Genomic DNA, 24,318 nt, shown 5'->3' on the forward strand with positions numbered 1-24,318 from the left:
TTTTTCTAAAGGATGTAGACATAGCAAGATTATGAACACCTTGGTGGCACTTTTAAACTTCCATACCTAATTTATAGCATTTTCTCAAAATGAATATACTTCCAATTCTTAAAAAGTTGTAAATTCATATCCTGAGACATTTCATCTTCTTCATATTTGTTAATAATCAAAATAATCTTGGACACATTTATTGAATAAATGATTGTAATAATTACACTTTCTCAAATACGGCTTGAAACTTAATTCCATCTTGGTCCCAATCAACCTCACCTGGGTTGTGCAGCACAGTTTAGAGAAATTTCTTGCGGACACCTTGCTTAGGATTTGACCCAATGACCCTATGATTAAGTGAGAGACGGGGGTCAGAACCACTATATCCTGACTTCCAGAAAATTAATAATTTACAATATTTACAATTCCAGAGGACCTCATTTGATCTTAATCTTCTCAGTGACTTATGCAAATTATCATACAAAATTGACTAGAAAAGGGGGGATTTCAACTTACAATTTGATACGAACAATATGAATGACTACATGCTGAACATCATCAGAAAGGCCTCAATTCCGTCGGTTCTAGTGATCTTTACTCTCTGTCATGGACTTAAAGTTACAGCGCAACCAGTTTCAGTTTTCAGTCATCACTCTAAACCAATTGACCCACATGTCCTGTCTGTAAGACTTGCTAGATAAGACAACACACCGGATACAAAAAAAGCCGTTCCACCTGTTTAGCAGTGTATGCGGTGGAGCCTCAATATAGAGATTGCATTCAGTCCCAGATTCCTATTAACATAACAATAGGGGTGTATATTCAGGGAGAAGATTCAATAGAATACTTAAATAACAAAGGCGTTGACTGTCATCTTCAGATTGGTCACAAATTCAGAATAAAGAGTTCATGCTATAACGATTAGCGTGTTTACATGAACCTGGCCATGGAGGATTATCTATTGTTATTGGGTGTGATGTGACAACGCTCAGCGCCCCAGTAACAATAGAATAATCCTCCATAACCTTAACGCACAAAGCTTAAGGAAAGTTTGGTATCAAATACTTCAACGTATCCATGTATATATCCATTTTGATTTAATATCGTTTTTTGTTTACCGATTGATTGATTGATAATTAATTTATTTCATTCCTTCTTTTTTCCGTATACATCTACCGTCACTTGCAACATTTTCCCATTTACACGAATTGTTGATTTTTGGCAAATGAATTTTCTTCGCTGTTGTCGACATTTTATTGAGAGTCAATAAAACGTCGTTATATGTCATGCATTTGTGTAATGAGTAAGCTATTTGGTAAATGGGATAATATATTGCATGTCAGCGAGGGTATATACATATCTGTTTATTGTAATATGCAAATCATGTATTGCAGGCTTGAGCCTAACTTGCGTAAAAAAAACCCAAGAAAAGATGATGCAAATAAATCGTATGCATATTTTAAAATAATCACGTTTAATAGGTTATGCCCAGTAAATATCAGCACAAAAAATATACATGTAGAAGAAACGAATAATCCATGATTTTGCCAAGATTTGGAGAATCAATTAATGAAATGCCTTTTGCATAGAATCTGGCTAACTTCAGTATATCAAATTCAGGGACTCATTCTGTCAATTTTCCCATGTTGATATGGAATTTAAACGACCTAGACCAAAACGTAATATAATATTTTTAGGGAAAATAGGGTACATTCTTTCCCGTCATTTTAGGACATAACAGCTTTGATAACCAATACCACACAGCTATAGGGCCATGCATCATCAGAAAATGTTCGTGCCTGACTGACGAAGCTTCCATCTTCGATTTTACCTATAGCTTCTGGGTGACGACGGGTCGCTTTGAAGTTATGTAACTAGAGAAGCGGCACTGGTTCTTTTGAAAGGTCGTGTTAAAGTGCCCCAGAATGGGAAAACCGACCTTCAAAAAGAAAGATTATGATATTGGGATAGTTAAGGGATTGTCTTACGGTGGTTTAATCATTTTGATTTTTTTTGGTTCATCCTTTACAAATAAGACTTTCCCCTTCTCCTCTCTCTCCCCTTTCTGTCATAATTGTTATAATGGCCCCTTATGGCCCTTTTATTCTCGTGTATGGGCTTCTTGGTAAATAATGCCTTCCTGTCAACTAATAAATCTTTGAATAGAAATTTAGGTGTATTTTGATCAAATTTCAAGAACACCGAATGATTTCGGCACCATGTGCTGCATCTTATATTTTGTTTCAAAATTATACCTTGACATCAGTCTGTTTTGTAATCATAAACGTTTAATGCATGAAATACAGTGGCGTAATAAGCCAAAAGATTGAGGGGGCAGATATGGAGTATCGGGTAAAATTCATTTATAAAAAAAAACGTTGCGAGCGAGCGAAAATGTCGACATTTTTATTACATAAATCCAATCTTGTGAAGGATTTTGAAATAATATTTAGAAAATGGCATCCTATTTTCCTTTCTTCCCTTCCTTTCCTTTCTTTCCCCTTCTCTTTTTTTTTGGGGGGGGTGGGCAAGTATAGATAAAAACGTGCTGAGTAAAAACTGAATAAGAAAAAAGAGAGAGATGAACAATAACACGAAAGAGATGAAATGGAATGGGGAGAACCGAGTAAATTGGAAAGTAAGTAGCTTAATAATCTGCCGGCTATATTATGGTCTAGAGCTAATGAAATCAAGAAAAAATGGCGCGAGATTTTTCCTTATTGATAGGAATAGCCTTGTTACCATCCTCAAATTTAATTTTCGCGAAATAAAAGCATTTTCTGTCGTATATTTGTCTCATCCTTTAAAAGATGTTATCCTTTCTCGAAAAAGGTTTCTTCTCTAGATAAATGTTTAGATGACATTTGCTTGTGGGCTGCAATGTATTCTTAATTTTAAATTGTCATGGCAAGGAAATTCTCCGTCTTCATCTTCATTCTCGCCTCAGGTTGCATCCCGTTTGCTCTTGAACAGTTGTACAGCATTAGAACAATAACAGGGAATATAACATACGTCATCTCAATCGAGATAATGTAAAACTAAAGATTAAGATTAAAGATTAATTAATAACTTGAATTATAACTTATTTAATAGAAAATGGACATTGTTTATTTTTCAAGGAACAGGAGACTGGGAATATGTCATGAATAGTTTAAAAAATAACTCGTAGCTAATTTTTTTTCGCTACACAAAACATTACAAAAAGGGTGTGGGATAATGAGGTATATGTCACGATCAATCGTAATAATGTTCAAACTTCGAATATGAAATTATTAAAAAGAGTGGTTTTTTCATCTTCTAAAAGTCCTTGCCTGCCTTTCCTGCCAAATCGTGTGCAGGCAAACCAAAACTACACCCCAATCTTTCATTGTGATGATCACGTTTGATAATTCATAGTGTAAAATATTAAAGTTAATGGTGGATGTTGAAATCTCAGATGGCATCAGAGCTGTTCATTCCGTTTGAAGGTGGTTTGGGGAGTTGAAGCTCACAGGGCTGCGCCGCTGGAGATGGGTTGCAATTATCGCAAGACCACTAATCATGCTGTCTGAATTGATAATGGATAGCAATCGAAAATGCATAACAAGAATGGAAACATGACTGTTCATGGGATTATTATGGAAAGAGAGAGAGAGAGAGAGAAAGAGAGAAAGAGATAGAGTGAAGGGTTGGGAGTGAGAGGGAAAGATGCATGAGTGAGACAAAGAGGTGATATGTGAGAAATTGGGTCGTTTAAAGAAAAACATAATAAATGCCTATTTCAATATGATGAGACAGTGAGTGTCATGTATATAACAGATTAGTTAAGTAGTCAACATCTGAAATTCATACATATTTATGCTAGACAATGAGAATGATAATGGTTTAAAAAGTGAACATCTATTGATGATACTAGTAGCCCAAATTAATAATTCACAGCAATACGATTTTTAGCGGATGTCAGGTTAATTCTATTATCACTGTACTGTCTGTACGTGTTATTCTCAAGTCTGTTCAGTTACATTTTAATTTTGAAAACGAATTACTGTATTCCATCATTGCAACTTAAAGCTAGTATAACTAAAGTCAGACCTGACTTAGTGGCCATCGAAGTTGTACCCACACGTGTTTTAGAACCTCTCAATAAAGGGTCACCTGTCTCCATCGGTCACCTATTCTGTTTACCTTGGTTGGTGTAAATAGACAGCTATAACGATATTTATATATTTCAATAATCTGGAGAAAATCTATGTTAAGGCATGGTCACACCGCCCGAGCGTTGTTGGAGCGGTCGTGGAGCGGAGAGAAAAAAATCATCACCGCTCGCTACCGTTCACCATTTTTTATTTCGATTTTTTTTTTCGATTTTTCCCCCAATTTTGTGAGCGAAATTCGACCCTCTTTCCCTTCCGCTCCACGACCGCTCCAACAACGCTCGGGCGGTGTGACCATGCCTTTAAAGTTATTAATAAATCATCTGATCTTTAAATATTTCTTCTTTTGTATTTTTACCCTTCTGCTAATAGAATCCGGTCTGGAATGAAGAATTTATACTCCAAGACATCTCCTTTTCAGCCGTTTGGCAGCTTACGTTGCGTTTCTCCTTGGTGTACCGGGCTGGCCCAGGTAGCCGGCCTGTCATGGCTGGCTTCTGTAGTCTACCACTCCGGGACCTGGAACTCCACCAGCCTATAGACAAGACCCTCTATGTTATACAGTCCAGTAGTCAAGCGGTAGGTGTATAGGACAATGAATAATAAACTCAGGAAGATTGCATTGGTTTTTAAGGTCAAGGATTATTTGAGGTCAAGTTTATTGGATCCAACTTTATTCCTCAGGATATGCACACTTATATTTCTGTAAAACAATATCCTCGATGATATATAAAAGATAAGGTTTACTGGATAACAGCCTTATTAGGAATATCCTCAATAATATCTAGATAGGAAAAAAGTACCCCCCGATAAGTCAAGGAGGATTTAAACTTAACAAGAAAAAAAACCCCGAGGCTTTCCACATTTATATTCAAAAGAAACAAACCTCGATAATCTAAGGAAGATGTAAGCTTTAGACCTATGTTGATCACATATTAAGGCTTTCCAAAGTTATATTTAGAAGGAATAAATCTCGATAATCAAAGGAAGATGCAAGCATTACACATACTGGATCAAACATCAAGGCTTTCCATACTTACATTTAATCATGCCCACATAATCTAACGTGTAGGTTGACTTTGCAGGGCCAAACATTAATACATGCCCTCCATAATGAATGCAGATGCTAACTTCACAGGATCAAGCATTACGATTATCCATTATTATTCAAGCCTGCCCCTCATAATCCAAGCTAAACGTTAACTTTACTGGATCAAACATAAGACCATACATACTTATATTCAAGCCTGCCCCTCATAATCTAATGTTAACGTTAACTTTACAGGATCAAAAATTAAGACTATACATACTTATATAAAATCCCCGCCCCTCATAATATTAGGTAGATGTTAACTTTAATTGATCAAACATTAAAATTATCCCTACATGTATATTCAATCATGCCCCCCCCCCTCATAATCTAAGGTAGATGTCAACTCCAGAGGATATAACATTAATATTATCCTTTACATGTATATTCAATCATGCCCCTCGACCTCCTCATAATCTAGGGTAGATGTCAACTCCAGAGGATATAACATTAATAATATTATCCCTACATGTATATTCAATCATGCCCCTCGACCTCCTCATAATCTAAGGTAGATGTTGACTCCAGAGGATATAACATTGATATTACCCCCAAATGTATATTTAATCATGCCCCCTCATAATCTAAGGTAGATGTCAACTTCATAGGATATAACATTAATATTATCCCTCCATGTATATTCAATCATGCCCCCCCCGTCATAATCTAGGGTAGATGTCAACTCCAGAGGATATAACATTAATAATATTATCCCTACATGTATATTCAATCATGCCCCTCCCCCTCATAATCTAGGGTAGATGTCAACTCCAGAGGATATAACATTAATAATATTATCCCTACATGTATATTCAATCATGCCCCTCGACCTCCTCATAATCTAAGGTAGATGTTGACTCCAGAGGATATAACATTGATATTACCCCCAAATGTATATTTAATCATGCCCCTCATAATCTAAGGTAGATGTCAACTCCAGAGGATATAACATTAATATTATCCCTACATGTATATTCAATCATGCCCCTCCTCCTTATAATCTAAGGTAGATGTTGACTTCAGAGGATATAACATTGATATTACCCCCAAATATATATTTAATCATGCCCCTCATAATCTAAGGTAGATGTCAACTTCAGAGGATATAACATTAATATTATCCTTACATGTATATTCAATCATGCCCCTCGCCTTCAAAATGTAAGGTAGATGTTGACTTCAGAGGATATAACTTTAATATTATCCCTACATGCATATTTAATCATGCCCCCCTCATAATCTAAGGTAGATGTTGACCTCAGAGGATATAACATTAATATTATCCTTACATGTATATATAATCATGCCCCCCCTTATAATCTAAGGTAGATGTTAACTTCAGAGGATATAACATTAATATTATCCTTACATGTATATTCAATCATGCCCCTCCCACTCATAATCTAAGGTAGATGTCAACTGCAGAGGATGTAACATTGATATTATCCTTACATGTATATATTTAATCATGCCTCTCCCCATCATAACATAAGGTAGATGTCAACTGCAGAGGATGTAACATTGATATCATCCCAAAATGTATATTCACTCATGCCCCCCTCATAATCTATGTTAGATGTTAACATCAGAGGATATAAACATTAATATTATCCTTACATGTATATTCAATCATGCCCCTCCCCTCATAATCTAAAGTAGATGTCAACTGCAGAGGATGTAACATTGATATCATCCTGGCATGTATATATTTAATCATGCCTCTCCCCATCATAACCTAAGGTAGATGTCAACTGCAGAGGATGTAACATTGATATCATCCCAAAATGTATATTCACTCATGCCCCCCTTATAATCTATTTTAGATGTTAACTTCAGAGGATATAACATTATAATCATGCCCCTCCCCCCATAATCTAAGGTATGCGTTAACTTCAGAGGATATAACATTAATATTATCCTTACATGTATATTCAACCATGCCCCTCCCCCTCAAAATCTAAGGTAGATGTTGACTTCAGAGGATAAACATCAATATTATCCTTACATGTATATTCAATCATGCCCACCGTCCATAATCTAAGGAAGATGTTGACTCCAGAGGATATAACATTAATAATATTATCCCTACATGTATATTCAATCATGCCCCCTCCCCCTCATAATCTAAGGTAGATGTTGACTCCAGAGGATATAACATTGATATTACCCCCAAATGTATATTTAATCATACCCCCTCATAATCTAAGGTAGATGTCAACTTCATAGGATATAACATTAATATTATCCCTCCATGTATATTCAATCATGCCCCCCCCCGTCATAATCTAGGGTAGATGTCAACTCCAGAGGATATAACATTAATAATATTATCCCTACATGTATATTCAATCATGCCCCTCCCCCTCATAATCTAGGGTAGATGTCAACTCCAGAGGATATAACATTAATAATATTATCCCTACATGTATATTCAATCATGCCCCTCGACCTCCTCATAATCTAAGGTAGATGTTGACTCCAGAGGATATAACATTGATATTACCCCCAAATGTATATTTAATCATGCCCCTCGACCTCCTCATAATCTAAGGTAGATGTTGACTCCAGAGGATATAACATTGATATTACCCCCAAATGTATATTTAATCATGCCCCCTCATAATCTAAGGTAGATGTCAACTCCAGAGGATATAACATTAATATTATCCCTACATGTATATTCAATCATGCCCCTCCTCCTTATAATCTAAGGTAGATGTTGACTTCAGAGGATATAACATTGATATTACCCCCAAATATATATTTAATCATGCCCCCTCATAATCTAAGGTAGATGTCAACTTCAGAGGATATAACATTAATATTATCCTTACATGTATATTCAATCATGCCCCTCGCCTTCAAAATGTAAGGTAGATGTTGACTTCAGAGGATATAACTTTAATATTATCCCTACATGCATATTTAATCATGCCCCCCTCATAATCTAAGGTAGATGTTGACCTCAGAGGATATAACATTAATATTATCCTTACATGTATATATAATCATGCCCCCCCCTTATAATCTAAGGTAGATGTTAACTTCAGAGGATATAACATTAATATTATCCTTACATGTATATTCAATCATGCCCCTCCCACTCATAATCTAAGGTAGATGTCAACTGCAGAGGATGTAACATTGATATTATCCTTACATGTATATATTTAATCATGCCTCTCCCCATCATAACATAAGGTAGATGTCAACTGCAGAGGATGTAACATTGATATCATCCCAAAATGTATATTCACTCATGCCCCCCTCATAATCTATGTTAGATGTTAACATCAGAGGATATAAACATTAATATTATCCTTACATGTATATTCAATCATGCCCCTCCCCTCATAATCTAAAGTAGATGTCAACTGCAGAGGATGTAACATTGATATCATCCTGGCATGTATATATTTAATCATGCCTCTCCCCATCATAACCTAAGGTAGATGTCAACTGCAGAGGATGTAACATTGATATCATCCCAAAATGTATATTCACTCATGCCCCCCTTATAATCTATTTTAGATGTTAACTTCAGAGGATATAACATTATAATCATGCCCCTCCCCCATAATCTAAGGTATGCGTTAACTTCAGAGGATATAACATTAATATTATCCTTACATGTATATTCAACCATGCCCCTCCCCCTCATAATCTAAGGTAGATGTTGACTTCAGAGGATAAACATCAATATTATCCTTACATGTATATTCAATCATGCCCACCGTCCATAATCTAAGGAAGATGTTGACTCCAGAGGATATAACATTAATAATATTATCCCTACATGTATATTCAATCATGCCCCCTCCCCCTCATAATCTAAGGTAGATGTTGACTCCAGAGGATATAACATTGATATTACCCCCAAATGTATATTTAATCATACCCCCTCATAATCTAAGGTAGATGTCAACTTCATAGGATATAACATTAATATTATCCCTCCATGTATATTCAATCATGCCCCCCCCCGTCATAATCTAGGGTAGATGTCAACTCCAGAGGATATAACATTAATAATATTATCCCTACATGTATATTCAATCATGCCCCTCCCCCTCATAATCTAGGGTAGATGTCAACTCCAGAGGATATAACATTAATAATATTATCCCTACATGTATATTCAATCATGCCCCTCGACCTCCTCATAATCTAAGGTAGATGTTGACTCCAGAGGATATAACATTGATATTACCCCCAAATGTATATTTAATCATGCCCCCTCATAATCTAAGGTAGATGTCAACTCCAGAGGATATAACATTAATATTATCCCTACATGTATATTCAATCATGCCCCTCCTCCTTATAATCTAAGGTAGATGTTGACTTCAGAGGATATAACATTGATATTACCCCCAAATATATATTTAATCATGCCCCCTCATAATCTAAGGTAGATGTCAACTTCAGAGGATATAACATTAATATCATCCTTACATGTATATTCAATCATGCCCCTCGCCTTCAAAATGTAAGGTAGATGTTGACTTCAGAGGATATAACTTTAATATTATCCCTACATGCATATTTAATCATGCCCCCTCATAATCTAAGGTAGATGTTGACCTCAGAGGATATAACATTAATATTATCCTTACATGTATATATAATCATGCCCCCCCTTATAATCTAAGGTAGATGTTAACTTCAGAGGATATAACATTAATATTATCCTTACATGTATATTCAATCATGCCCTCCCACTCATAATCTAAGGTAGATGTCAACTGCAGAGGATGTAACATTGATATTATCCTTACATGTATATATTTAATCATGCCTCTCCCCATCATAACATAAGGTAGATGTCAACTGCAGAGGATGTAACATTGATATCATCCCAAAATGTATATTCACTCATGCCCCCCTCATAATCTATGTTAGATGTTAACATCAGAGGATATAAACATTAATATTATCCTTACATGTATATTCAATCATGCCCCTCCCCTCATAATCTAAAGTAGATGTCAACTGAAGAGGATGTAACATTGATATCATCCTGGCATGTATATATTTAATCATGCCTCTCCCCATCATAACCTAAGGTAGATGTCAACTGCAGAGGATGTAACATTGATATCATCCCAAAATGTATATTCACTCATGCCCCCCTTATAATCTATTTTAGATGTTAACTTCAGAGGATATAACATTATAATCATGCCCCTCCCCCCATAATCTAAGGTATGCGTTAACTTCAGAGGATATAACATCAATATTATCCTTACATGTATATTCAACCATGCCCCTCCCCCTCAAAATCTAAGGTAGATGTTGACTTCAGAGGATAAACATCAATATTATCCTTACATGTATATTCAATCATGCCCACCGTCCATAATCTAAGGAAGATGTTGACTTCAGAGGATATAACATTAATATTATCCTTACACGTATATTCAATCATGCCCCCTCCCCCTCATAATCTAAGTTAGATGTTGACTTCAGAGGATATAACATTGATATTACCCCCAAATATATATTCAATCATGCCCCCCCTCATAATCTAAGGTAGATGTTGACTTCAGAGGATATAACATTGATATTACCCCCAAATGTATATTCAGTCATGCTCCCAATAATCTAAGGTAGATGTTAACTTCAGAGGATATAACATTAATTATATCTACATGTATATTCAAATGCCCCCTCCCCCTAATAATCTAAGGTAGATGTTGACTTCAGAAGATATAACATTGATATTACCCCCAAATGTATATTCAATCATGCCCCCTCATAATCTATGTTAGATGTTGACTTCAGAGGATACAACATTAATATTATCCTTACATGTATATTCAATCATGCCCCCTCATAATCTATGTTAGATGTTGACTTCAGAGGATATAACATTAATATTATCCTTACATGTATATTCAATCATGCCCCCCTCATAATCTATGTTAGATGTTGACTTCAGAGGATATAACATTAATATTATCCTTACATGTATATTCAATCATGCCCCCCTCATAATCTATTTTAGATGTTAACTTCAGAGGATATAACATTAATATTATCCATACATGTATATTCAGTCATGCCCCCTCCCCCTCATAATCTAAGGTAGATGTTAGCTTTGCAGGACCAAACTTTAATACATGCCCTCCCTAATCTAAGTAGATGTAACTTTACAGGATGAAACATTAAGTTGAATATCCACACTTATTTTCATTTATGTTCCCCATAATCTTACGTAGATGTTAACTTTACTGGATCAAACTTTAATATTATTCACACTTACATTCAGTCATGCCCCACCCCCCATAATCTAGGTATATGCTAATTTGAATGTATCAAACATTTAGACTATGCACACTTATATGCAATCACGCCTCCCCTTCCATAACAAAAATTAAAGGTATATGATAACTTTACAGGTCCAAACATGAAGACTATCCACGCTTATCTAAGGTAGATGTTAACTTTATGATCAAACATTAAATACTAATCACACATATACTTAATCCTGCACCCATAATTTACGGTAGATGTTAATTTTACATGATCATAAATCAATACTAGACACACTTATTTTAAATTATGCCCCCACCCCATAATCCATGGTAGATGTTAACTCTATCCATACTTTATTTATTCATGTCCCTCATGATATGATGTACATGTTAACTTTACTAGATCAAACATTAAGAACATGCACACTCATATTCAACAATGTCCCCCGTAATTTAAGGAAGATGTTAACTTTACTGAATCAAACATTAAGACTAGATGCACAATTGTATTCGTAACAAAAATCAGGCCCTCTTCCACAATCTATAAGGGATTTGTAATGAAATAATTATGTTCAAAATGAAATTATGAAATAAAAAAAGGCACATGGTCACCAGTTGGCTCTTTTTATAAATATTAGTTTAACTTTCCAGTTTTAACACATGTAATATTTGCCGTTACTTTTCATTGTATTTTGATGTACATTGAAAACGAGAAACGCTTTATTGTTAAAGTAAACTTTATTGTTTCACTATATACTCATGACTTGCGGTAATGACTTTTCTTCATTTGTTCTCTTTATTCTTTTGAAATCACGTCTTATGTTCTTTTCTTTCTTTATCTATTTTTGAAATAAAAAAAACATCTTAACCGGATTTGTCCTTCACCTCCAGTCTCCGATGGGTGACATCCACCTGTCAGTGTGTTACCAGCCCGACTCTTACCGCATAGTTTTCCTCGTTTATGGGGCTCGAGATTTACCACGGAGCACCATCATAGGAACATTACGTGAGTGCGTTGCCTAGCAACTAAGTCATTTATGGACGACATCAATCAGGTGGCCTCTTATATGACCCGACATGGTTTTTTTTAACGCAGGGTTCGATCCAGCTACGGTGCCACAGTCACATCAACAAATCCGATTCTAGCCCGACCAACACAATTACGTTATCCCAATGACATATACCAGCGATCGGTTTGGAGTCAGTGACATGGGTGTGACTGTATAGTATTTAGTTAGGTTCAAAAGCCTATTAAACCGATCGCCGTCTTAGGGACATAGTTACCCAGGGTTTGAATGGATTAATGTACATGTATATTGCCCATATATACTTTTTTAACCTTTATTTTATGCAATTATCATACTTTACCGGGAATGAAAATGATCAAATGAAAAAATAAGCCCATAGACATATAATCTATGGTTTTGGCCCTCATGCTTTTAATTGGTCCCTGCCTTAGAAGATACTCAATATTTCAGGGGAAAATGTGTCTCTATTTCTCACTTGAACTGAATAAATGTCACAAAACTGCGATGAAATAATGATATAATTTATCTTTCTAATATCTTATGATAATATTCTTTCTGATTATATTTATTTTTCTCTTATAGAATAATAATTATTGAATCTGATGCGGAGGTTCACTGAATTGCAATCAATAAAATCATTTCTAAGACTTTCCGAAATTCGGTCACTCATAATCACTATCATTTTTATCCGTAGACTCATGTACGCGGATTGAGATGCTATACAACGACTGGCGAGTTTCGAAACAAAAGACGCATCTGGTCCGAGAGACGCACGATCCTTCATGGAACGACCAACTAGTTTTCACTCTTCCCGAGGGTAATAGCAGACTTCAGGGAGTAACATTCGTTGTTTCGCTTGTCCATAGAGACGTCGTTAAAGGGGGACATGTCGTCGGAAGGGTAAGCACCCTTGTTATCCATAAATAATCGTGATTTTTTTTTCAAAAGAATAAATATACCCATAGGAGATAATTTCTTAAGGTACCTTGTCTCTTTAGGGAGAAGGGGGGGGGGAGACGAGACGACCCTTTTTTAAGGGATGTCGAACAATCGACCCCCTCCCGTCGCCCCCGTGTCGCTGTTCATGAAAGTGTTATTGCATTTAGCAGTTTTATATTGCCGTTGTTCCCTCAATATTGATAATTGCAGTAATCTTAACTTTATCTAACTAATCTTTAAGCATGTTTGGTACTTTTTAGACGCATTTTGGGGGAACTTGTCCAAGTACATAACTATAAGGGTAGTTATTATCAGATGGGTTCAATGCTGATTTGGAGGGCAGATTTACCTACCACCCTGGGTGTTTGCTTAGCTCGACCGGATGACAGCATTGGATTCGTTTCTTTCTTTCTTGATTTAGAACTCGTTGCTTCCCTCAAACTCTTGACCGCTAATTGTTTTCTTAATACCATGGTCACATTTGTTCTACGGCGGCCGTACGGCGAGTCGAAAACAGTCGTTTTATTAATTTTTATTCAAACCACCTATATGTAGCTGTACAAAAAAGTGTTAAAACGGCTGTTTTCGACTCGCCGTACGGCCGCCTTAGAACAAATGTGACCATGGTATAACTGTTTAATATTTTTTTCTGTCTTTGTTATCATTCCCAACTCTCTCGCTTTCTTGTCCACTGTCGTATCAAACCTTCATGCAGGTTGAACTCGGCTGGTCATCGACGTGTGAAGAGTTAGAACATTGGGTAGACATCATGAACAATCCAAACCGACCTATCGCTTCTTGGTTAGCATTACAGAGTCCGGATTGAACCGGTTGATCCGACCATGAAGAATGGGACCGGTTTCTTGAGACCGTCAAAAACTCTTGGGCACACAACAGAACCAGGGGCCTGTTGCATGAAATGGTCTTTCGTAGAACCATTCTACGTAAGAACGAGATATCGCTCAACTGTTTCACAAAGCCGATTTGGGCGATACGAAGAATGGTCCTTGGAAAGATACCTCCAGACATGTCCTACGTAGGCATGATCTTCTTTGCACACCGCCCGCCACCGTCGGCATTGAGAGAAAATGCGTTTACGGCAAGCCACACTGACATCACATTTAAACATATTTTTTAGGGGGTTGATGATGCATTTTTATCTAGGATGGCGCCAAGTTATTTTTGTTATATGGGAGCTAGTTGTCATCAATTTCAGGTCGACAAGACGACCAAAAACGGATGTCATTTTAACTTTTCCGGGGTTGATCGAAGGCCCGAATATTTTTTTTAAAAATATGTTTCTTTTATTCTCCCTCCGCCCTATCCCCACCACTTTTCTATTTAAAACAAAATAAACTTGATTTATCGAAATGGGCGGCACTATCTCTCTGACCCATCATGCTTTCTCATTATAGATAATTAAACAACATGAAAACGAATTTCTTTAAAAGAAATTATGTAAGGAAAAAAACGTGTTTATATAACGCTCAGCAAAAAAAAAACACTCGATACAAATTATTTAACACATGTTTTGAAATGGAATTAAATTAAACATGCTAAATCATTTTATATTTTAATTTCATTTTCATTATTTTTTAATGAGATTAATTTTAATCAATGAAAACCAATTCTTTGATTTGGGATAACTTAAGATGTGAAGCAGTGAAACAAAAACAAACTCCTGCAGTAACAAAATAGCTAATTGAATTTAAGATAGAGACTAGGCCTAGCTTATATACGAATCCATCACAATCATTACAAATGAAGATAAGTTCATCAAAGAAAAGATTATGGAAAGTACGAAGAGGCGCATTTTAAATGGTAGGGTAGGCCCCTTTCGGCTCCTATGTCATGTTAAAGAAATCACGGTAGTCTCTACTCCTTACCGTTGAAATGTTGAACATATATATTTTCTATATTCTTAAACCTTATATTCTTATATAAACTTCCATAAATTAAGTGATCAACCTTAGATATGACCAACGTTTTATATGATCGTTGTAATTTTTAGCATGATTTCTGATAGAATTTTTCCATTGCGGATTGCACAACTTTTTATGTGTTTTAATTATTATTGCAAAGCACTACTTTATTCACTTGGCCATGTTTGCAGCAATGTTCATATTTTTCTTGTCATCGTTTACTCATCATGCAACTGAGGTATGTTTATACTCTAAACACTCAAATTAGTATTTCTTGCGTTATATCTGGTAAATAAAATAAATAAATTAGAAGTTTCACACGCAGCCTCTCATATTTTCCCTTTTAGTCTCATACAATCAGACACTGTTGATTTTGTTTACCCCTTTCAAACCATATTTTTACCTCAACAAATAACATATTAACGCATAATTTACAAATTTATCATTATATATAAGCATTCTATAAAAATACAGAATATTGAACTAACAAAATGTCGAAATTACTTAGTTAAATCAATTTTTATATCGGACAAGGGTCTCTTTCGTTGAAATATCAATGAAAGGTGTCTCTAAAAAGACACCGTATTCTAAGTAAGGTAAATAATGAAAATTTCAATTTTATTCATTTATGTTTGTGAATCTTTAAAGTTTCTTCTCTTTTTACCTCATAAAGTAAGCTCCATACATCAATTCTACAATCAGTAATAAATAAAACATCATTTGATCTCCTTTTATTGAAATAAATGATTTTATGAAAAGTCGTCATTCCGAAATAAAAGGTTCAGGTGACGATGAAGCCTAAATATTTTTCCGATACTATCGATATCAAAAGATGTCGCGGACTTGGAAGACAAAATTGCCTTCGTGAAACGGAAAGCGCTGATTTGTCGCCAATCTTCCTATCTCGGAAGAATGGTCCTAGGACGTTCCTACGTATCGCTCATCTCGTCATGCAACAGGCCCCAGGTCTTCTTGTTCTATCGCCGTGTTGTCAAGGAAAAAAAAACGATTGCGGGTCTTTCAAGAAATTTACCAATGACAGTTAAGTTGAATCACTTCCGGAGGACGATACGATGCGTTGCTTTCGCTGAATATATTTTCTTTGTATCTGTTAAGGGAAGGGGTACTTCTCAGTTGGCAAATTCTTCTCGCAAACACGTTTACAGTCTCAGAAAAAAATTGCTTTTCTATATTAAGCTTTGAAATCTGCTTATTATCCATCTGCCGGATCAAGGGAGCCCATGATTTTTAGGGGTTTATTCTTACTATGGTGATAATTTGATTACAATCATGATAAACGATTTTTTTTATATCCAAATTAATATCCATGATTTCTACCAAAGTTACGTACATGTATTTTTTGTTTCTATAGGTAAATAATTACCTCGTCTCAGATCATAATGATAAGAAATCTCGTATAATTTAGAAAGGTTGAAGACAATTCCATGTTGGGTTTCCCCAAATTTAGAAGTAGTATTATACTCGAGGCCCGTTTCATAAAGCTGCTCGTAGTGAAGAGGGACTTTAAGAACGACTGGTGATCCTTTCTTGTGGTAAATGATATTCAAAATCAAACGTTAATTGGTTATATTTAGCAAGTAAAACAGGGTCACCACTCATTCTCAAAGTCGCTCTTAACTTACGAACAGCTTTATGAAACATCGACCTGTGTTTAGATATTTATGTTTTAAGATTTATAATTTACAGGAAAGAAATATATCACTTTAAAGAATTCTTTCTTAATTTAGCTTTCACTAGGCAGTTTATCACATTTCAAGAAGGAAAATTTCCCTGAAGTCTCTCTGTTTAGCAGAAATTTCTTTCTTAATAATATTGAAAAGGGATTTGAATGTTTGACTTTTGGAATATGAGTTTTTCTTGCACAAAATAGTTGCATTGATGGAAAATCCTTGACGTTTCACGAGGACTAAACAAGCGTTTTGAAATTCTTGGAGCAAGAAATTGAAAATGTATTTCATGCATTTATCAAAACACATAAGATAATCGGAGTTGGTAAACGACACCACGAGTTCGTCGATTAACAAATGACCCTTTTTAATGTTTTTGAGACCTTGCAAAAGTTCAAATTGCAGTGAGTTTGCGAATCCGATTTCGATTCTTTTTATGTTTTACTTATACCGCAGTCACATTTCCTTTACGGCGGTCGTATGGCGAGTCGAAAAAAAGCCGTTTTAACATTTTTTTTGTCCCAGCTACATATACATGTAGGTGGTTCGAATCAAAATGAGTAAAACGACTGTTTTCGACTCGCAGTAGGGGAGATGTTACTGAGGTATTAACTTCAGTGTTTAATTCAGAGAGACTGAAACATTGGGTGAGCATACAGACATTGAAAAGACGGTAAATGAACCATAAAATGCCCTTCAAACCAAGCGAAGCGATCGAATGGGACCATACATTGATGAAAATCAATTTCAACATAATGTGTATGTAATGAGATGTAAATATGAAAATGAAATTCTATGTATGTATTGAACAAATTCGGTGTGCGTGGTTTTCTTTATTTTTACAGCCACATGAATCAACGAAACTGCTCCTAGTCGACCAAAGTGCTTTACGGTATTACCGATGACAGGCTATCGGTCGGTTCGGAGTCGGTTTAGTTGAGTGAGACTGTGGCATTGTGAGTGGCGATATGTGACAGCATCAAATCTTGTTGATATTGTTCAAAGGTGAGAGGTCATCGTGTAAGCTGCGGACAAGACAACTATACTGGGAGAATTTTTACCGAGGCTCGAAACGATTGATTCCATTTTACATTTCCAAGGGTGACTTTGTTAAAGGTCAAGTCCACACCCAGAAAATTGTTTATTTGAATCAAGAGAAAAATAAAAAAGTATGTAACGCTGAATATTTCATCAAAATCTGGTGTAAAATAAGAAATTTTTAAAATTTTAAAGTTTCGCTTATTTTTCACAAAACGGTTATACGCACCATTCAATAAGGACCAACTTGACTTATCCATAATCTGTTAAACATAATGGCAATTCAACATGTTCAGAAGGAATAAAATTTTGTTTCACATGACAATGAGAAGAAAATTAGAATTTTTCATATTTCATATAATGAAATACAAAAGAAATAGTGATTGGATGACGCCATCATTTGCACACCGACCAGGATGTGCATATAACTGCTTGGTGAAATTAAGCGAAACTTTAAATTATCATAACTTTCTTATTTAACATTTGATTTTGATGAAACTTTCAATGTCATTCTAGTTGGATTTTCTCCTTTTATTCAAATATTTTTTGGTGGGGTGGACTCGCCCTTCAAATTGCACTAGGGCCTGATCTTTACATGCAATCTTTAAGAGTATTTCCAATACTAGTGAGAAATTGTGAAATTGCGAGAAAGAGAGTAGGTAAAATTCAATAAATAGCGAGTAATTAACATGACTTGAAGAAAAACAACATTGATAACAAAAATATCCCGGTTAGCCTCTCGTCCACAGATTTCATGATGGTGTCACTGTCACACCAGGCGAACCCGATTCCACACCGACTGAAGCTAAAAGTTGCATGCAATTCAAATGACATTGGTCGGCTTGGGGTAAGTTTCGATGGTGTGACTTGGGCACGGGGCACTGACTTTTTGAGGTCGAAACAATTAAACAGCGTAAAAAGAGGTATGGAATATGGATTTTGCGGTGAAGATCATTTCAGAAATAAATTAATTTGGATGATTGCTCTAGAATATGTAATATTCATATTCGGAGATATTTTTTGTTTAAACAAGTGAACACCTAGTTACCGATAATGCATATAGCATTTCCATGCCCCCCACTCCCTCACATACTATGGTAACTTTGTCATGGTAACTGCGATGAAAATTTTGTTTTTAATTAAGTGATGAGCCTTGTAACCTGTATTTGGAGAGTTTGGAATTTATCACTCTCAATATATCAGAAAATAAAGACCGGGGCCAAAATCTCGTTCAGGGATGAGAGTCTAGGAAGAAAATTCCTTCGGGGCGGAGGGGGTTAGGGGGAAGTCGGTTGCAGCGTTGGACTCACTGAGTTACAGGGAAACAAAAAACAATGAGAGCAGTCCTTCGGTGTCGGCTCGGAATTTAGGTCTTGTTTGCAGGTTTCATAATGCCAATGCCACAGCACCTGTAAAACTCACCCTTTTATATAAAGTGCAAAAAAAAACTTCTCGAGACAATGTATTAAGATTTCCTCTACACCATATTTATTTCGAATTACATTTAACATGTAAATTAGAGCAAATACATATAGTGAATAAAAAAAATATCCCAACGGATTAATTCATTGAATATGTATAAACCTTCATAATGGAGAAAAAACATACCAAATTTAGTTATTGAAATGCACAAATTGTCCCAGAAATTCAACATGAGTCTTTAAATATCTTTTATCCTTGTTGTGGAGTTTATGGTGATTGTAAATTGCAATAAATTGAAGATTGACAAATGTCCCCTTCGAGTTGTCAGTTCATCTTAACCCGTACATTCGCAGTTTGATTTTTTTCGTATTCAAATTCAGTTCCCCACAGAAACATGATGGGGTAGACATTATTTTTGCTCTGACCATGCAGCAACGATATGCTATGTCTATCGGAATCTCAACCACATGCATGCTATATTTTACAAACATCTTGTTTACATACATTAATATAATAATATGTACAGAACATTTGTGTATACAAGATATAAGTCATACGACCAATTTACTGGTTTGGTAAAGCCAAAATGCCCAACACATCCAATCAGTAATGCCATGGTCACATTTGTTCTACGGCGGCCGTACGGCGAGTTGAAAACGGCCGTTTTAAAAAAAATTGTCCAACTACATATAGGTGGTTTGAATCAAAATTGATAAAACGGCTGTTTTCGACTCGCCGTACGGCCGCCGTAGAACAAATGTGACCATGGTTTAAGTCTTCAACTTTCACGCTTCGACATGCTTGTATTAAGAATTCCATAATTCCATAAACATTTTTTTTTTATTGTTGTAGAAACATGTAGGCCTATCTGAACTTTGTAAAATATATTTGTCGGGTAGCCTTGGGTTCTAGAACGAACTTTAGGAAATAACTAGATGATTAAACATGACCTACAGAAAGAAAAAAGAAAACATATTGCTTTAAAAAAAACCAGAACAAAACAATGTGAACAAAAACTCCTGTATTTCAGAGAACCCTTTGAAAGAACTTGTTAAAACGCTAATCAGAGGAGAGGGCCGTTGCACAAAAGAAAAACTCTGGCAGTTTCATTATGCAGTACATTTACATATACATACAAATTTAGGTGTGGCATCTTATGAAAATTGGTTACATACCATTGAGAAGGATCAATTTCATATCAATGAAAAATTTAAGATGGCCTTTTAAAATGAAATTATTCAGCAGCCCCGTTATCTAAATTGACGAATCAGATATATCAAATGAATGCACAATAAAATCAGACATGGGGGCCCGTTTTATAAAGCTGTTCGTAAGATACGAATGACTTTACGAACGACTGGTGACCATTTCTTGTGCTATATGATATATCCCTATGTAGCTGACTCATGTATAAGAACATGTTCTAGTCGTTCGTAAAGTTGTGCGTAACTTTACGAACAGCTTTATGAAACACCAGTCTGGTAAAATATAATTACGAGCATCAAACATTGATGAAATTTCCAAAGTACCTTTTGGATTGTTTAAACTCTCTTTAGCAATCTAAATACAAATTAAGGAGAAAAGAAAGAAAATTTGATATGTGATAAAAAAATAAATATTGAAGAAAAGATAAAATGGTTCAGATAATTATATTTCGTCTTCAAAACCAGACTTAAGAATATTTCTGAAATCATATCAATCCTGTATACGCATTTTCATAAACAGATAAGATTAATTTTAGGAGTTACGAAAAATGACTTGGGGGCATTCGACGGAACATTACAATAATAAGTTTGCGAGAACATTACTGTTAATATACTGAAACATGAAATTCATGTAAATTATCTCGTATGGGACGACAGCCAACTTATAGCATCCTGACATGAAGATACAATAAAATAAAAGTATACGATATTTACGCTTGAAATCATTTCATACAATCACAATCGATTTTGTATAATTGATTCTACATTTTATATTAAAGGGTTCTGGGAACAAACAAAATCATTATTTGATATGTTTATCTTAAAAAAAAAACAAGTTAAGAGAAAATTACAGCACGTATCATGGAAAGTATATAGATTTGGTAAAGCTGGAAGTGATGATTTTTCAGTTTCTTATGACAAGCCAATATGAAACTATCACTAATGAAATTATGTTACTCTGAATAACAAGGAATATTCGATTTCTATGTTGCAGTCGGTTTCATCCTGTGACATACATGTAACCGTGGTATACTTTTCCATAAGCACTGTGCGTGCGCCGCTGTTTGCGCCACTGAGTCGGTCGCTGTTTTTTTTTATTATATGAAAACGAATTCTACCCGTTATTATAGCCCCGCACATGCTCACTAACATATTATGACGTTGTCATAATGACGCAACGTCGACAGAAATAGTAAAATTTGGCACATTTTTTTGCTCAACGTACAGCAAGCATGAAATCGAAAACTTCATAATTCCCAAACTCTCCCTAGAATTCTGTCCCTAAAATAAATTCCTATGTACAAAAAGATATGAAAATTGAATAAATTCGTGACGTGATAAAATCTATTGAGAACTTTCAAATGTTTAAAGATAACCGTTTATCCGAAAAATGTTTCATATAACCTATTACCATTGCAAGCTACCGTACTTTAAAATGGATCTAGAACAGACAAATTCAGAAATCATTCTCTAGCAATACAGATCTTGTTTGGCCGGGGGGGGGGGGGGTGATTCTGCTTCAGATCAGGGCTACGTGTCAGACATGTCTACTGACTGTCTTATGACAAACCCCAAGGTTTCGTTTTCGGCCCATTGTTTCTTCTGTCTTTCAAAATGTAGTGATGGTATACATTGCATATATCAGTATACAGGGTAATACAATAAATCGCTCTATGGCAAATTTACTCCTTTTTTGGTTTTCTTGGTACGGACTAAGTGGTAGATTTGAGCACAGTATTGGCCCTAATATGTGAGGATAATATGTTTTTTGTAAGTGTTTTAACATGCATGCGCATTCACAGGCATTAATATCATGATATAAATATTCAGGATATTTCAGATGAAAAAAAATCAGATGAAAAAAAATTCAATTATTGATTTCTGTTTATTTCAGTGAAAACTGAAAATAACATTCACCTTTCAAAGAATTTTATAGAATAAGGAAAACAAAAATTATCTAAAGTTGATGAAAGTGCTTAGACATTCGTGTTAACATTGTTCACTGAAGAGTCCGATGTACCCGATTTCTTTGTAAGAATAAAGGATATTATTTCAGAACAGTATAGTTGCAAAATTTTGTCGTAAAAGTGTTGTCAGATACTTATTGAGATGTACTAATATCAACATATAAAACTTCATGTTATTTCAGATAACAAAATATCAGAATATTTCAGATGAAAAAAAGCGATATTTCAATAACTAATTAGTTTGTACTAACTAAATATATCATCTTTTTTATATATAGAATTTAATAGCATAAGGAAACAAGAACTATTCTAAAGTTGATAAAAGTGCTTAGACATTCGTTTTAACATTGTTCACTGGTGATACTGATGTGATTTCTTTGGATAAAGGGTAATATTTCAGTACTACAGTATCATGAAAAAGCATAATTTTGTAGTAAGTGTTGAAGATTTCTTCAGAGATACGCATTGAGTTGCATTAATGTCAATACAAATCTTCGTATTATTTCAGATGAAAAAAAAAAATCTGCACAAGTCAGATGAAAACAGTGATATTTCAATCATTAATTTCAGTTTATTTCAGATAAGTTTCAACATCAAAATAACGTTCGACTTGTTTCAGATATAGAGTTTCATTTAGGAAGGAAAAAATGATATAATTTTGAAGAAAGTTGTTAGAAATTTGTTTCTATATTGTTGTCTGGTGATTCCGATTTACAATACGGCGCTTTAACTCAAGCGGAAATCCAACTTCATTGTACCGCATCAATGACCATTTCCATCAATCACCACTATGTTTTCACCTTCAACTCTGAACAAAGATACATTTGTTACCTTGGACAGATTGAAATTTTATGAAAATCTGCATTGATAGGCATTGTGAACAAAAGAAAGAACAACACTGCGAAAGGTTTGTCAATCTGCCAACTGACATATGCAATATGAAACAAAATATACATTGTGTTGTGTAAAATAGATAAAAAACGGAATGTCACACACAAACCTCCTTAAACACAAGATTGCAGCTGAGATGGTGTTTCACAAACCAGATCGAGAGTGACGTATAACCGATGAAATGACGAAGTGATAGACCTCTGAAAACCTAAAAGAGAGACCTTTACATAACTTTATCAACACTGTATGCAAACAATCATAATTGATACTGAATTTTTAATACTTTTTAGATGTATGATTCGAGAGTACCTCGACGTCGAATATCGGCGGTCCAGCAGTGGAAGCCACCGCCCAAAGAGTTGGCGAAGCGGAGGTTGACCTTGACGCACTCGATGCCGAGCTTCTCGAACATCTTGATGGTGGGGATCTCGTTGCTGTCGACGACGACGCGCTTGGGATCCAGCATCAGGACGTTCATCGACAACCACTTTGAAGACATCCACAGTGGGTGGCCTTCATGAAGGAAATTCATTGTGGGAAAGGGGAGCGAAGGAAAAAAAAATTAAATACGTGATAGTAGGGGGAGGGTAGGGCTGGGCTCAAGGGCAGAAATCTCCCCTAAAGGTAGGGGGACCAGGGTTGGAAAAAAAGCGTTACAACCCCGAATGTAAGGTCGTTTCGACCAAAATGAATTTGACAAGCAAAAACAAAAAAGTAATCTAGTCCAAAGTACATGTTTTATTTCGA

At 35.3% G+C, this 24,318-nt stretch overlaps 2 protein-coding genes across 2 annotated transcripts in view; one reads left to right on the forward strand and one right to left on the reverse strand.

The window, feature by feature from the left end:
* Window positions 1–14,336, forward strand: part of LOC121418057 (synaptotagmin-7-like) — a 40,374-nt gene extending 26,038 nt beyond the window's left edge. The window contains exons 7-10 of the mRNA XM_041611762.1: window positions 4,497–4,703; window positions 12,363–12,477; window positions 13,194–13,399; window positions 14,154–14,336. Of these exons, the coding sequence (XP_041467696.1) occupies window positions 4,497–4,703; window positions 12,363–12,477; window positions 13,194–13,399; window positions 14,154–14,264 (639 nt within the window). The 3' untranslated portion in view covers window positions 14,265–14,336. The remainder of the gene's footprint in view (window positions 1–4,496; window positions 4,704–12,362; window positions 12,478–13,193; window positions 13,400–14,153) is intronic.
* Window positions 14,337–21,939: 7,603 nt separating this feature from the next.
* Window positions 21,940–24,318, reverse strand: part of LOC121418473 (glycine amidinotransferase, mitochondrial-like) — a 40,408-nt gene continuing 38,029 nt past the window's right edge. The window contains exon 8 of the mRNA XM_041612376.1: window positions 21,940–24,084. Within this exon, the coding sequence (XP_041468310.1) occupies window positions 23,858–24,084 (227 nt within the window). The 3' untranslated portion in view covers window positions 21,940–23,857. The remainder of the gene's footprint in view (window positions 24,085–24,318) is intronic.

The sequence above is a fragment of the Lytechinus variegatus genome, chromosome 7 (genome assembly GCF_018143015.1).
Source record: "Lytechinus variegatus isolate NC3 chromosome 7, Lvar_3.0, whole genome shotgun sequence".
Taxonomy (NCBI): domain Eukaryota; kingdom Metazoa; phylum Echinodermata; class Echinoidea; order Temnopleuroida; family Toxopneustidae; genus Lytechinus; species Lytechinus variegatus.